The sequence below is a fragment of the Carassius auratus genome, chromosome 15 (genome assembly GCF_003368295.1).
Source record: "Carassius auratus strain Wakin chromosome 15, ASM336829v1, whole genome shotgun sequence".
Classification (NCBI taxonomy): domain Eukaryota; kingdom Metazoa; phylum Chordata; class Actinopteri; order Cypriniformes; family Cyprinidae; genus Carassius; species Carassius auratus.
In genome coordinates, this window is record NC_039257.1 from 8,789,110 (window position 1) to 8,805,400 (window position 16,291).

General features: G+C 35.4%; 1 protein-coding gene across 1 annotated transcript in view; it reads right to left on the reverse strand.

The window, feature by feature from the left end:
* Positions 1-5,882: 5,882 nt before the first annotated feature.
* Positions 5,883-16,291, reverse strand: part of nyap2a (neuronal tyrosine-phosphorylated phosphoinositide-3-kinase adaptor 2a) — a 40,033-nt gene continuing 29,624 nt past the window's right edge. Inside the window, exons 5-7 of the mRNA XM_026282101.1 lie at positions 12,286-12,444; positions 12,087-12,208; positions 5,883-9,480 (exon numbers count right to left, since the gene is read on the reverse strand). Of these exons, the coding sequence (XP_026137886.1) occupies positions 9,250-9,480; positions 12,087-12,208; positions 12,286-12,444 (512 nt within the window). The 3' untranslated portion in view covers positions 5,883-9,249. The remainder of the gene's footprint in view (positions 9,481-12,086; positions 12,209-12,285; positions 12,445-16,291) is intronic.

Here is a 16,291-nt window from a genome sequence, read left to right on the forward strand (position 1 = left end):
AATAATTTTTTTATTGCTTTTTAAAATGACTGGTATATTAAATGTCATATTAGTCAATATATGTGTTTTTATCAAAATTCAGTATCTGTCAGTTTTAGTGCTTTTTAAAATAATTGGCATTGGACCAAATGAGTGTTTTTGCCTTTGATCAGTATTAATATTTTTAAACAGGCTACTAAATCAGTCAAAATAATTGTTTTTAAAGCATTAGTGTTTTATAATCATCGTATTGATGAATATCAATATTTTTCATCACTATTATTGTATTGTTTTTTTTGTCATTATTATTGTTAATACTACTAATATTAGAGGTCTTTTAGTTGAACACCATTAGTTTTGTTTTATCATTGTATCATAAAAGCATATTGCTTTAAATTATTGTATTAGTCAATATTACTGTTTTTATTATTATTATTATATAATTGCATTACTTTGTTTCATTTACTAACAGTCATCCGCATTTTCTAAATCTGTTTTCTTTCCTTATTTCACTAAAAGTGTGGATAATTCTAGACTGCAGCTTTTTATGAGGCCAGAAACATTGAGACTGTATAAAAGCATCCATTGTCTCAGTTATTGGTCATAATGAGATAAAGAAAGAGTCTCAGTGTGGGATCTGGAAGTGTTTGACGAGTTTCCTCATCAAGGCCCGCAGCCTCTTTTACAGGGAGTCAGTTCCATGTTTTGGAAGTCGGTGTGTATGTGTGTGTGTGTGTGTGTGTGTGTGTGTGTGGATGTGGTAGGGCTGACCCCATTGTCCTGTATGACCCCGCTGATGTGAGTGTGTGTGGACGGGGCAGAGGGGTGCCCTTCCTGGAGTGAACTCTCTGTGGTCATTACTTCCACCCATAACCCTGGACAAGTGGCACTGACAGCCTAACAGATCAAAGCGCAGGCAGACCATTCAACAGAGTGTGTGTGTGTGTGAGGGGGGTTAGCTTTGTCTAATAAAATGTGATGTCGAGGCAGGGAGCTCGCCAGCAGATGACAGAGAGGACTTACAAAAGACTGAGTCCTCTGGCTGGCAACACTGAGTGTTTTTGTTTTTAAGTGTCTGTGTTTATGAGCGACAGAGAGACTTGTTTGTGTGGAAGTAAAACCTTTAGTGTTTCCCTCAATCGTTTTACTCATGCACACATGCTCACTGTCTCACTGACTTTTGTCCAATGTGTTTTATAGGCCTTCCTCAGCTAGCAGTTCACACCAGTGGCTACAGTGGGTTAAAAAGCACTGAGACACTTAAGACACTTCAAATTTAATTTTGTTGCAAACCAAGTGGTCCCAAGGTAAATTTTACTTTAGTGAGGTTGAAATAACTGCATTTTATGGTTAGGATTAAAGATGACCATTAAAATAAATGTAGAATAAAAAAATAAGTAAGTAAATAAATGATAATTTTTATATTATGTTATAACAATGAAAATAATTATAATTTAATAATACATATTAAATAATAATGGAAACAAATGGATATTTAAAATAAAAAAGATATGTAGATATATGTGACATCATATGGATAATAATTAATTAAAATTAAGTATTTTTTAGGCACAAATGGCACCCATGTCACAGGGAAAAGTGCAACAAAATATATAAATAACAAAATATATAAATAATAATTTGTTATGTGTATAACATGATATAAAAAAGCAAAATCATGCATTTAAGGAGGTTACAGTGCAACACTGTAAGGTTTATGCTTTCAACAAATCTTATGACTGAATGAAAATAAGAAAGAACTGATGAAATGACATGAGTGCAAAACAAAATTTTTATATATATATATATATATATATATATATATATATATATATATATATATATAAATTATAAAATGTCTCATATCTAACTTTTTTAATATCTAAATTCTTCCTCTTTGACAGCAATAATAGTAAATTGAAACATTTAAGGATTTTTTTTTTTGCTAACCATGCATCTTCTCAAATCCAAAAGTCAGTTTTAGTGTTAAAAGTCCAGATTTATTGTGTAACAAATGTAGCCTGTTTATGATGCATTATTAATTCTAATAAATATAAAAGTAAATAATAAATATGAACAATCTACATAATACATATTTCAGATTATTTATTAAATAATAATGTAATAATATTTCAAATAATACAAATAAAATAAATCATAAATTGCAAAAACGCATAAAAATTTGCATTTTATTTTAAATAAATGTAATTAAAAACATCATATTAATTATTTAAATATAAATAATTTTACAGAAATTTTCCAGCATGATCGGCACTCATCTCTGTTCTTAATAACAAAATTATTTCTATTTAAGACATTAAATACATAGAGACAGAGTCTCAACTAGACATATTACTCTGCATTTACTCACGTTTCAACTTTGCATTTAAGTTCAATTTAGCTTGTTATAAATATGTTTTATTAAGGAAAAAAAGTATGATTATTTTGTTCCCAGTACGAAATAGAGTCTTCATATTGTCTCGGTGCAGTAAGACACCCAAGAAGAATTCTGCAACTCCCAGTGAATAAGCCACATCTTTGTTCTTTAGTCTCTCTCTACAGACTCATACAGGAGTCTAAGGCTCATTTGGAGGCACTTCGCTCTGTTTTAGGGAGATGTCATGTCTCTTCCTGTGTCCTTTGTGTGGCGCCCTGAGTTTCAAGGGGAAGACAAACACACAAATGCATCCGCACACACTCACAGGGGTGGTAGCGAGGTGATCTCATGGGGGTGGAATGATTATCTGCGCCTCTATTTGGGCTGATAAATGCCTGGATTAGTCCGCCGGGTGTGTGTGGGGCGGGTATGAGGGGGTCAGTGGGTTCAGGGGTAGAACTGAAGTTTGAGGCGGGGGGAAACGGTCCCTTTACCTCACGTTGCCCCAAACTCTCTCACTTTTTTTCCACTCACATGGGGTTTTTGGGTTGCTGTTGGGGACTTGGGAGGGGGTATGAATGCTGGATAAAAAATGGAGAGAGTGATGAATGAAAGAGAGCTAAATAATAGAAGAAAGGGATGGAGACAGACATGCTGTGAATAGATAAAGAGAGGTCAGAAGCAGAAAGAAAGGAAGAGAGAATGAGAAAGAGAGGTAATGTATGGAAGAATGGATGAATAGGTTCTCCTGGTGGAGGTGTAAGTGAAGGAATGCCCTTATAAAGTGAATAACAGGCTTTTGCCCTGAGGTCACACACACACACACCTATGCACATTTGATGGGACACTCGGTCTCTGCAGGAAATAAGTGTGTGCTGTTAACGTGCATGCTGGTTATGTGATTGCTGACAGGATATTTTCCGTGTAACCTACACCTGGTGCTCATATCAGCACAGACTGCATGCTCGAACGCTCACTGGCGCACTTAACTTCACATGCATTTACTACGGTGATATCGTCTAATGTTTAAGAATAATGCGGATGGATAAAGTACACCGCCATCTTGTGTTCCACCTTGGCAGTGTTGTTGATGCCCCAAAACATTTAACCTTGAATTCATGAAGATAACGCATGATTAAATACGTAAGTGTTACGTGTTTTGATCATTTACAAGCAAAACACATTACATTAATTATGCTTTTAAAATGTGCATTGAGCATTGTCAGTTTCTCTGCGGATAAAATTATATTATAAAGGCTATAAATCACCTAAAGTAGTTATATCATTATATCATTTTTTTACTGACTGACATAAAGCTGATATTATCGTTATCATTGGCAATAAGCTAAGCAATCAGGCAGTTAATTTAATGTGATGTTAATCAGGAGAATTCTTTGTTGAACTAGCAGGCTATCATAACAGTATATGCTAAGCTAACTGGCAAATTAGGTAGCTTGTTTGAATTGTTCTAAAACACTGACATTTTATTAGTTAAGAAAGCACAGAAAGTTATATTGTGGACTTTCTATTCACTAAATAAAGTGACGTTACCCAAAATAATTTGAGTCAACCAGTGAGGAACTCAATATATTTGACACAACACCTAGTTATGGTCATGACTGATTAAAAATGTAATATTTCTTGCCCAGACAAGGTTATTAGATCCTCACATATTTATGTTGCTAACATGTATAAATGTTAAGTTTTGGGGATATCCTTTCAAACAGTGTGTAGGCCTGTTTTCACTGCTATTGTTAGCACTGGGGGTGCTCAATTTTTGAGTCACAGTTTCAAAATATGAAAAAAATATTAAGAAGCACAGCTGTTCTAAATATTAATAATAGCAAGAAATGTTTCTTGCATAGCAAATCTTAAAAACAGCTTATTAAAATGATTTCTGAAGGTCCAGTGACACTGAAGACCGGAGTAATGGCTGGTGAAAATTCAGCTCACACAGATAATTTAAACAAAATATATTAAAATAGAAAAGTTATTTCGAATCGTAATACTTCACAATATTACTGTTTTACTGTGTCAATTAAATTCAGCTTTGGGAAGAATATTAGTTAGAGAGTCTAAGACCTGAATGACCAGACATACAACAGCGATATGCAAAAACATATGTATTTATTTTTGTCATACTCTGTAAATAATAATAAATAAAAAAAAGTGATACAATAAGCATACTCTTTTCATTTGTACTCTTTTTTTGACATTCTAAAATAAAAATACTAGAAAAGGTAAAGACTGCAACACTCTTGAGTGCAAAAGAGACACACACACACACACACACACACACACACTTGGACACCACTGTGCTTATGTTACACTTCCATAGTGCAACAAATGCGTCCACTGATTAAACTAGAGAATATTTACACACTGCAAAAACCCCAAACTGCAAAAAGATTGTGTGTGAATGAGAGTGTTTGTGTGTCAACCACTATTTAAACTTTTTTTATTTTAATATTATCTTACATATCATCATTTAATTATGATGTATACATACTGACCCATTTTTTTCACTATTTCTTTTTTCTCAAACTTTTAGGAAACTAAACATTTCGTATATCAGAAGATCCCTTTGTATGGGTAAAATATATGTGCACTGGAAAATTACTGCAGACGACTCTGGATAAATTGGCTCTTTTTGTGGTAGGTGGTAAAAGAACAAACCCCCGAAGCATTCTCAAAGTATGCCACAAAAACCCGTATTCTAGAAAATTTGATGTTACACGACATTTCACATTAGAATCAGAATGAATCAAAGAACATTTGCGTTTCAGGTTCCATGAATGTAACTCTGGGAAATCATTGTGTTGAGTGAAATACATCTGGTACTGAGAGATCGAACTCTTCTAAACTCGCAATACAAAGATCTGAATGGTTTCAGATTTCCCCAGAAACCTGAAAATTCCCATTTTGGCTTTTCATCTTTATAGCTTTTAGAAACTATAAAGACACATGGCTAGATTAACTGTAACAACATGATGGAATTTTGGATTTTATGTCTGCATCTCAATTTGTTCTATACATTGTATTCTAGAAAGCGTTATCGGGTGATACATCAAAATACACATCCATGCATGCTTTTTTTCTAATACGACCACAATCCCTTGCAAGTCAGCTTTAAGGTTTTATGAATTTAGCTAAACGTTAAAAGTTCACCAAAAAAAAAATGATTTAGTGATCCTCAGGCCATCCAAGAGTTTGTTTCTTCATCAGAACAGATTTGGATAAATACAGCATTATGTCACCTGCTCACCGATGGTCCCTCTGTTGTGAATGGGTGCCGTCAGAAAGAGAGTCCAAACAGCTGATAAAAGCATCACACAAATCCAGCCCATCAATTAAATTCTTGTTAGGTGAAAAGCTGGGCGTTTGTAAGAAACAAATCTATAGTCATTTTTACATGAAACTGACACTTCAAGCCAAAATATTCGTCCATAATCCCTGATTTGTTTTTGTTTTTTCAGTGAAAAAGTCCATCAGTCCATCTGTTCTGATGAAGAAACAAGCACATCTACACCTTATACACTTGAGGGTGAGTACATTTTCATTTTCTGGGTCAACTGTTCCTATAATGTTAATGTAATACACAGTGTGTTAATGTAATAAATTCAAAAGTACTTATTTGAAGCACACAGTAAACTGGAATGCACTGCATATGAAGAACACTATACTGTTACTGCCATCTACTGGTAAATTATGGTACTGCATCTCCGGGGGTCTGCAGAACTGAGGCACCCCTCTGATTTTGGTCTTTAACCTTTCCCCACTAACTACTACATTTTTGTGTGTTTTCATTGCAATGTCTAGTTATGTTAGTAGGATTTGTTCTACCTTCATTTCATTGCAAACCTATATGACATCATTCTACTGACCTTTAAGCCCCTCCCTAAAGTCTTTTTTTAAGTCACAGTGAACCCAGGTCTCCAAGGCAATGCTTTTTACTTGGATGCCAGCTTTGTACATGTGTATGTGAGCATGTGCAGATACAATTTTTGAAAAGTGCCTGTATTTTATGTGCATGTGTACATGATTTACATTGACGAGTGTCTCTGTGTCGGTTTCATGTGTTTTAAATAAGAAGATTTGGATTGTGTGATGGGGATGGCAGTGAGGGGAGGGGCTTCAGACAACCGGCCCCATCTTTAGGGGTGTGGCTTGATCACACCTGAACAGACATCAATCAGAACTTCTGCATGACATCACAGCCCCGCCCACAGCAGTGCAAAGAACTACAGAGCACAGTGTCTCCATGGCAAAAATTGCCATTTTTAATTGGCAGATAAACATCTGTATTGGTCCTTCAATTACTGACGGCAAAGCCAGCCAATTGCTAAATGACAACATCATCATTGCTCATTGGCTTTTCCACATCAAATGAATTTAAAAGGGCACTGTGAATCCAGTCCGTCTCTCAAACCATCCACATTCTGTTTTCTAGACCCTCCGGTATGTTAAAGGGATAGTTGAGCTAAAAATGTCAATTCTGACATTCTCATTTTTTTTTTTTCGTTCCAAATGTGTGTGACTTTCTTCCATCTATGGTGATGCAGAAAAAATATTTTTTAATTAATTGCTTCAACTGTGCAGTCAAAGTCCGGGAAGTCCAAAACAACATTCAATCTAATTGAGTTTTTCATTGTTTAGACAAAAGAAAGAAGTCATACAGGTTTGGAATGACATGAGTTTTCAGTAAATGATGACATACAGCAATTCTCTATTTTGTGTGAATCTCTTTTGTTCCCAAGACATACTCAATGCAAGTACATGAACACAATGGTTGATTTCTCACATTATTGAGAAGTGAAATTCATCACAATTAATAATGAAAGAAGACATTGTTCTCAGCAGTCTTATTCTGTGGTCAGGTCTCTTTTAAGTTTAGGTTTTGGTTGGAAAAGTTTGCAAGAGTTTAAAACACAACAAGGCTGTAGAAACGGACAAGTGAGTAGGTGAGTTTTCCTGCTAGTTGTTAGCAATCACCTTATTCAAGACACGTAAAATCTTTAAAAAATAATCACTAGTGGGGAATTACTGTATTTAATGTCTTAGTACAAAACTCTTGAGCTTGTGTTAATCACAGACGGTATTTCAGGCATTTAACCAAAAACCCATTAAAAAAAAATTTGAAATTCAAAAATCTTATGTTTAGGGCCAGTTCCTGCAGCTCTCCCCTAGTAAAAAAGTTAGGTTTAGTTATTTTATTTCAAACACATTTTATATTTATTTTTCACAAGAGTTTGTTGCCTTCTTAAATACTGAGATTTCTTAATTCCACACTCAAAGGGATAGTTCACCCAACAATTCTGACATGATTTACTCAGCCTCCAAACAGTTGATGATAGCCATTGACTATTTTTTTCCATACTGTGGAAGTCAGTGGTTACCTTCAACTGTTTGGTTACCAACATTCTTCTAAATATAATTTTTTTGTGCTCAGCAGATGAAAGAAACTCATATAGGTTCGGAACAACTTAAGAGTTACTAAATGATGACAGAATTTTCATTTTTGGGTGAGCTTCCCCTTTAAGAAACCAATCACTTCCAGTGTTAGCAACGCATTTGTTTGTGTACTTGCATTTAGTATGTTTCTTGCCCCAAATTGTTTGATCTGATTCCAGACATACACAGAGAAAGGCATTTAATCTCCTGCCATGTTAAAACGGTGCTTGACTTGCTAGTGCGCAAACTCTTATGATAACTAGTTCACATATATTCAGATGTGCTTGAATGCACCAGCATGGCTCTTTGAGTGCATGGTAAAGCTATGGATGAAGCCTTGATGAACAGCATCTGATCAGAGTAAATGATGGCCTGGTCTTTTTTTCTGAGCCTTTTCAGTATGATATTGCCTGCCCTTGACTGATATCGTAGTGATATATGAGCATGTAAACTGACAGTATGTCTGCATAGTGCTTCATAAAAGGACGGTGTCAGTATTCAAGATACTATCTGACATGGCAGAGGACAAGATTTATGAATTTTCATCATCCAATCCCTGACCATGTGCAATCCTTCTGAACCGCCCATGATAATTTTGTACCAGTTGTATTATGCGTATGACTGTCATGTAGCTATTAAGGTTGAACATTCAATAAAGGAGTTGAAAAGCACCAAATGTTAGGCGATCAAGCAGCTGATATTAGTGTGTGTTTGTGAGTTGCTCACAAATTGAATGCACCAGCTGACCTCGCAAAACAGAAAGTGCCCTTGCGGTTTATCTGACCGTACACTCAATATCTGACCAACTGCCCGAGATTTACTTTAATAACCCAGTTATCTCATAATCCAATCTGACCTGATGTCTCAAAATCCAGCCGATCGCCTTCAAGTCCAACCCAGAAGTCAAAGGAACGACAACCTGACACCTCACGATCCAACATTTAAAAATACAACCACCAAAAAATATAGCATTTTCAAATAAACTCTCCATAGGAAAAACAGACAATGAACAAAAGCGCCGTCCATGCCATAAAACCATATGCATAGGCATCAAAAACAACGTGTTTTCTCAATGGAATTACTGCACATATTTCACCACACATTATAGATTATTTCCCCAGACACACAGATGAGTGCCACATATAGAAACACCCCCAAAAAAGATAGAAAATAAATAGAAATACCATTTCGAGTGTACTGTGTACTGTTTTCACTGAAAGATCTCATTTCGAGAGTTCCTCTTTATAAAACCGCAAATCATATTTTATATTAAGACCATTATCTCCAATATAAAAATATCAAATATTAACAGCGATAGGAAACCAGGGAGTTTCGAGAATCCATCACTGTTCCTTTCACTCAGTCCCGCTTCCTGTTAGCTGTCAATCAGTATTTGGACACGCCCCCCTCAGTCTCCATGGCTGTAGTTCACTGGTCACTCTTTATATAGCAGTGTCCCAGAAGACAGTGGTTTGGGTGGAGTACGGAGGGGGCCCGTATTTCTTGCCCCCATTGGTCTTCTTCCAGCTGGGCAGGATGGGCATGCTGTCCTGTTTGCACAGGGCTTTGTCTGAAGGTCTCTGTCTGGCTTTTATCTCCTTGCACAGGTGACGTTTCTTCTCGATCATCTCCATCATGGTGCTGTCCCCACATGCCCAGGGCATTGGGGGCATCTAATGGGTGGCAAGGGCGAGACAATGTTGGTGCATGCAGAGCTGCTTTTAATTTTGTAGCCCTTATATATTTTTTTAAGGGTGAAGGCATTCACAGTGTTCTTTTAATAATAAACGATTTGTTTAATAATTCATGTCCTCTAATAGAGTCAGAGCAGTCTGAATGCATTGCCATTCAGTTTAATGCTCTCTCTCTCTCTCTTTCTCTCTCTCTCTCTCTCTCTCTCTCTCTCTCACACACACACACACACACACTTAATCATCTTAATCATGTACACACATATTAAATTGCCCATGCACCTGTACAAATACAAATTAAAACAAATAGGCAACACAAATTCACTATAGCTCTGTTTCAATACCTAGTGAGCTGCCTACATAGGCAGCTGCCTACTAAGACAGCATTCTAAATGTCATGTAACCAATAAGTGAGTGATTTGGGAACTCTCTATATGGGCAGCAAGTCTGTGTCATTCAAATATCACTTCTGTGAAGCATTTATATGTATTATTATTATAGTTACTAAAACTATAAAAACAATTGTATTACTTAAAATAAATGTTGTCTAATGAAACAATTTACAGATTTTATTTCAACTTTTCTCATATGCATTTAGTTTAACAGAGTAAAAAATTATTACATGATAAACTTGGCTTGGCAATTTACTGAAATCAGTTGAAGTAATAAAATGATTCAAACTGAAATAAAAAAAAAATGATGTTTTTTTAATATAAAAAATTAAAATTTAAAAAATGAATTACTAAAATAATTAAAACTTAAAAAATGTAAAAAAAGAATAGCTAAATTAATAAATACTATATTTTTGTATACATAATACTAAAATACTTTAACACAGATTTGAAATTACTTATAAGGACACATATAATGCAGCCTTAAACTGTGGCTAAAACACGGTTTTAGGAGGCAGCATAGTAAAGTTGCCTTAATAAAATGAGGTTTTGCCAACTAGGTTTTGTAACAGAGCACATACTGCAGACATGCACACACACACATACGCACATATACACATACAGTACACACATGTTTGTGCTTTTCAGAAAGGAAGCAGCAGACAGACACAGAAAGTATAGTGGACGCTGAGAAGGACAAAGAAATGATTTTGACAAGGTTTTATTTTTTGTTTTGTTGGGGTTAGTTTTATCCCTTGATTTTTAGGTTTATTTGGGTTAGTTCAATCACAGGCGCTAACAATCAAACACACAACTGGGGAGTGAGAGTAGATCAGACAGCATACTAAATGTGTTTTATGTCTTATTATGTTATTATATTCTGAGTGGGTAATTGTGTACGTCATGTCTGTTTTGTATGGCATATTACAGTGTTCCTATAAAAGAGTGGGTGTTTTCTCCTCAGCTTTCGTCAGTTGTGATATAAAGAGTGTGTTTTGGTGAGGTTGTGTAGTGAGTTGTGTAACTGACTCCCCAGTCTCTGTGAAAGTGACTTTGACGTGGAAAACATAATCATTATTACAGGATTTTTGTTCATAATACAATAGCTCTAAAAACCTGCTCAAAAAAGGCCACACAGACAAACAGGAGAGAGCATTTGACATGTGACACTGATATAAATGACATGTCTGGATACATATATATATATATATATATATATATATACACACATCAAACAGCTGTTTTTTTAGTTTTAGTTTTAGTTTTGAATAGAAAATGTGGAACTTTTGATTTAAAGTGGCACTTTACTTACATCTTTTTCTTTTAAAGTAAACAAGTGCTCAAACGTTTGAGGTCAGTACGATTTTTGTTTTGAAGTTAATTAATTTATACTTTAATGTCCGCAAAGATAAGATTGATATTTCTTTTGAACTGTCTATTTATCAAAGAATCCTAAATTCAGCATATTAAAAGGATTTCTGAAACATGATGGGACACTGAAGACTGCTGAAAATTCAGCTTTGCCATCACTGAAAATAATAATAATTTTCAAGCAGTTCCTAAGCTCCTGAGGCTATTTTGAGGAAACTGCCAATCATTATGTCAATATTTCAATCAATTTCAATCATATAATGTATGCTTTGGATTGAGACTCTTTTAAGAATCAGTTTTTTTTTCCAGTTTCATGGCATTAACAGCTGTGTTTGATGTCTGTACATCTGAGAAACCCCACCACAACGTCTGAAACATTGTGATAGAGACCGAACAGATTGAGGATGCTGCGGGTCGAGAGTAAAGCTGTCCGCCGTTGCTCTGAAGAGGTTCTCGTTCAGATTCAGATCAGTTGAACCTTCTCTCAAGTGCTTAAACTGTCTGATGTATAAAACCCTGATTGTGGATCTCTTGGCATAAACCGACTGAGGACAAATTAAATGTGAGAGCCTCTTCAGAAGCATGATGGGAAGGCAGCCTTGATCTGGACCAAACACAAACAACACACACATACGCATCTACATAGACAGACGATGAACACTGTGAGCACATAAAGCAGCAGAGCAGCAGACAGAATAAGATTTACACGCAGCCGTGGGTTCAAAGGTCAAAGACATGATATTATTGCTGACAGACACCAAGATAGGAACCGAATTCCACACGCATGCCATCTCTCGCTCATTCTGAGGAATAAGGGGGTTGTACCTGGAACGGGGTCCCGCATGGATGGGCGGAGGTGTCGGAGGCGTGTCTTTGGGGCGTTCCCACAGGGGACGGGACTCCTGATGTGGATGCAGAGCGTCCGAGTTTACACCCCGCTTTTGTTTCTAAAATGAAATAGAATATGTTGAATAAGTATCTAAAATTAACTATAAAAAAATTTGTGTTTATAAATAGGACGCACCTCCGAGCATGGTGGTCGGGCTGATGGAGGAGCGGCCAAGCCGACTGGGCGTGGCTGTGGGCGTGGCTGATTGTCCTGTGGGCGTTTCCCAATCCTGTGATTTTGGAGAAGAGCTACGAAGGGCTCTGTCCCTACTGTCACTTCTCCCTTTACTTTCACCTAGAAGAGAGGTAGAGGTAGAGATTTCAGTATGCTGTATAAGTCTCTAACTCTATGTTATTATGAGAATGATTTTGCAGTTTCATGTATGAGTGCTTTGATTTGTAATAGTGCTGCAGTACATATATATCATCCCTAGGTGTCACAAAGGGGACAAAATAACTTAGAATACGACCCTCTCTTATTGCTATTTCTGCAGTATACAGTATGTATTTTGTGCAAAGTGTGTTTAGAATGTCTGCATGCATGAAATAACTGAATAACATTTTTCAAAAATATGCAGTGCACAACAACAGTTCAATTTTCAAATTGAAAAACCTGACATAATATCAACAGTAATTATTGTTTTATGTTAGATTTATTTGATCAGACTGCTAAAACATTTTATACTCTATAATATTTATAAAAATGTATATATTAAATATATAAAAAAAGTTAAAAGTTTCAGTTTATAAAATAAAAGGACACCATTTGCTATATTAAACATGAAATAAATGCCTACAATGTACTGTAGCATGCTACTATTTAGATTAGTTCACATTCTATACATATATATATATATATATATATATATATATATATATATATATATATATAATTAAACATGCAAGGTTTAACTTATTGCTTGTGTAATAAACTTAGTATTGAATAAATATGTATAAAAAAACAGATGTTTACTTGTGCTCAAACTTGACATTTCTGTGATTTTCCCCTACATTATTTCCTCTTTCATACAGTCAATCCCTTTATCTTTGTATTTTTTCATTCCATCTCTCTCTTAATCTCTCTCCCCTCACAGGGGATCCATTAGCATTCACATTCATCACGTCTTTCACTGGCTCTGAAGACATTAGGGAAATTGCTTTACTAACAGATGAAAGCTTTTCAATTATTTCAACTGGCAAGAGTATCTGAATGCGTGTCCATATCTTCCATATAGACGTGTGCTTAGCTGACACTTATGGGCATAGGAATTGAAGGTGACATCAGCATATGTCATCATTGTGTATGTGTATGTGTCTCGACTGAAGCCTTATGCTAATAAAAAGCATGAGCTACTTCAGTTCATTTCAGTTCATGCAGCATTGCAATGAAGTTGCAAGGGTTGCGAAACAGAATCGTGCCATGCTGTTCCATAGCGGCTGCATCTTAAATTCATTTTAGCATCTAATTCACTCCAGGAATAGGTATCTTTTCCACATACACACAGGACCTCTTTTTAAATCTGTGAATTGGATCTGTTAAAAAAAAAGAAACTAGAAAACCGACTGACGCTGATTCTTATGAGCCAGCTCTTTTTAGAAAGTCAAAGACATACCGTATTGGCACAATCAGTGTAATCTGAAACCTGAATGAATCATTTGTATGAGCCGATTCTTTAGTGAATCAGTATGGCACAACCAGTGTTATCCAATTTCCAAAAGAATGACTCTTATGAATCAGTTCTTTTTAGTGAACCAATACATAAACCACAAGTGAACCATATACATGTTGTATACCAGTGTGGTCCGATTCCTGAATTAATTACTCTTATGAGTCAGTTTTTTTCATGAATCATAAACATACAGCATGGCACAACCAGTGTCGTCTGACTGCTGAATGAATTCAAATTATGACCCAGTACTTTTTAGTAAATTAAACACAGCTTACAACTCCTTGTTAGTTAGTTTTTTCTTATGACAATGCAAATGTAAAAATATTATATATTATGTATTTTGTCTATATTAAAATATTATAAAATATTATATATATATATATATATATATATATATATAGGCTATATTTGCTGTCAAAAATTACCAATATTCTTATTTAAAAAAAGGAAATAAAAATAGTGTGTCTCTTATATCTTATAGTCCTCTGCTGACGTTGGCAATGTTAGCTTATTTTGCATTCTGGTTTCACATTAGCTACACGAAAACCTTATTTACCATACTTTATCTCTCTCGTAGCACACACACACACACACACACACACACACACACTGTCTGGCCACGTCTGTTGAAATCCCATTAGTCTGTGGTGTCCTGCTCCATTAGTCTACATTTAATTAGTGTCCACTGTCATTAGCGTTGGCCGCTAATGCTAAGACTGCGACAAATTTATCATATTTACTTATTAACATGCACACAGTCAATGCCTGGATATAGTCTCTGTGTGTGTGTGTGAATGTGATTCCATTAGCAAAGGGAATTTTAGCTGCATGTTGTCAGGAATGTGTTCTTGTCAGTGTTCACAGGGTCAGGGTCTTGTAGGGGTGTTCTACTAGGCTTTTCAGCAAACAGCAGCCAACGTAGAAACATGTGCTCCTCATCCAGTTAGAGTGAAATGCCATGCCAAATATCCTTTGGCACTCAGAGGTAATGGACACAGACGACACCACTGAAACAAGAATAAAAGACACAGCAGGAGCCAAACAAGAGACATGTTGTAGTTTATCTCCAGGGTCAGCTCTCGTTTAGGGATCTAGAGATCAACCTCTTTTAGCGATCATTTGTTTGTAATTGCAACTAAGAGTTTTCTTAGCTTAAGGGATTTGTTGCAATCAGGAACAGAGGTGGGGAGAAACAGATTCAGATTCAAACACAGGGTAAAAAAAATAAAATAAAATCCAAGCTAATTGTGTGATAAAGTTAAAATAAGGCATAAAGTCTCAATGTGGGATATACAGTTGCATTAATGAACTTTAAAGCCCAATTGCAAGATATAAAGTCATGTTGTTAGATACAAACGCGCAGTTATGAGAAAACAAAGTAGCATTTGAAACATAAAGTTACTACTGGCAAGAATTATTTTGCAATTATTTAAAAAAATAAATTACAATAACCCTTGTTTTTTATGTATTAGTTAATTTTTATAGTGAAGTGGAAAAATTCTTCCATAGATGAGACTTAAACTGCTGTTAGAACAAGTAGCAAGTGATAAAAAGTGATGGAGATATGGAATTAAAAGAAACAGAAAATCTGCAAAAGCACATGCACAATTATGCATAATTATGCAAAGAGCATGCATAATTAAGCGTTCACAGAACTTCTTCAAATATGTATATCAGCATGCAGTGGCACAGATCTTGTGAAGCAATCTGAAGTTCATCAACATAAATTGGAATGGTTGGATTCATTTTATATGGATATATTATATTTGAATGTTTTTATAAATAATTTTAATATAATTCTATTGATATATTTGTAAATTTTTATGTATATATATATATATATATATATATATATATATATATATATACAGTATATACAGTATATATATATATATATATATATATATATATACAGTATATATATATATATATATATATATATATATATATATATATATATATATATATATATATATATATATATATCAGTGGTGGGCCGTTATCTGGGTCTATACTACGCCAGCTATGATGACTTTCACCTTGATATTTTAGCGCAGATGTATACCTAGCCGAAAATGTAGGGGGCGAGAACAAGTCTTTAAACCTGTGTGTATGCCTACTGTGAAATTACCACATCAAACGTGACGCGCTAACATGGATGCAGCCAAGATGCTCGACAGGACGCACGCCTGTTTCACACATACTCCTTCTGAAGTGCGTATGCAGTCCGTGTGTGTTTCGTATGTGGTGCTGAAGCAGCACGGACTAATACTCATTATTGTGTTTTCTCACAGGACGCATTTGCAGTCTGTACTCGGTACATGAACGATCGCTGCACTGCTGCAGACGCACCGCTACTGGAACGCAACTGGAATCCGTTAACATGGGTTAAAGGAAAAATACGCACTGCAGACGGATTATGTGTGAAACAGGCATAAGGTTGTTTGCACCTTGTGCCATGTGGAATTCGTT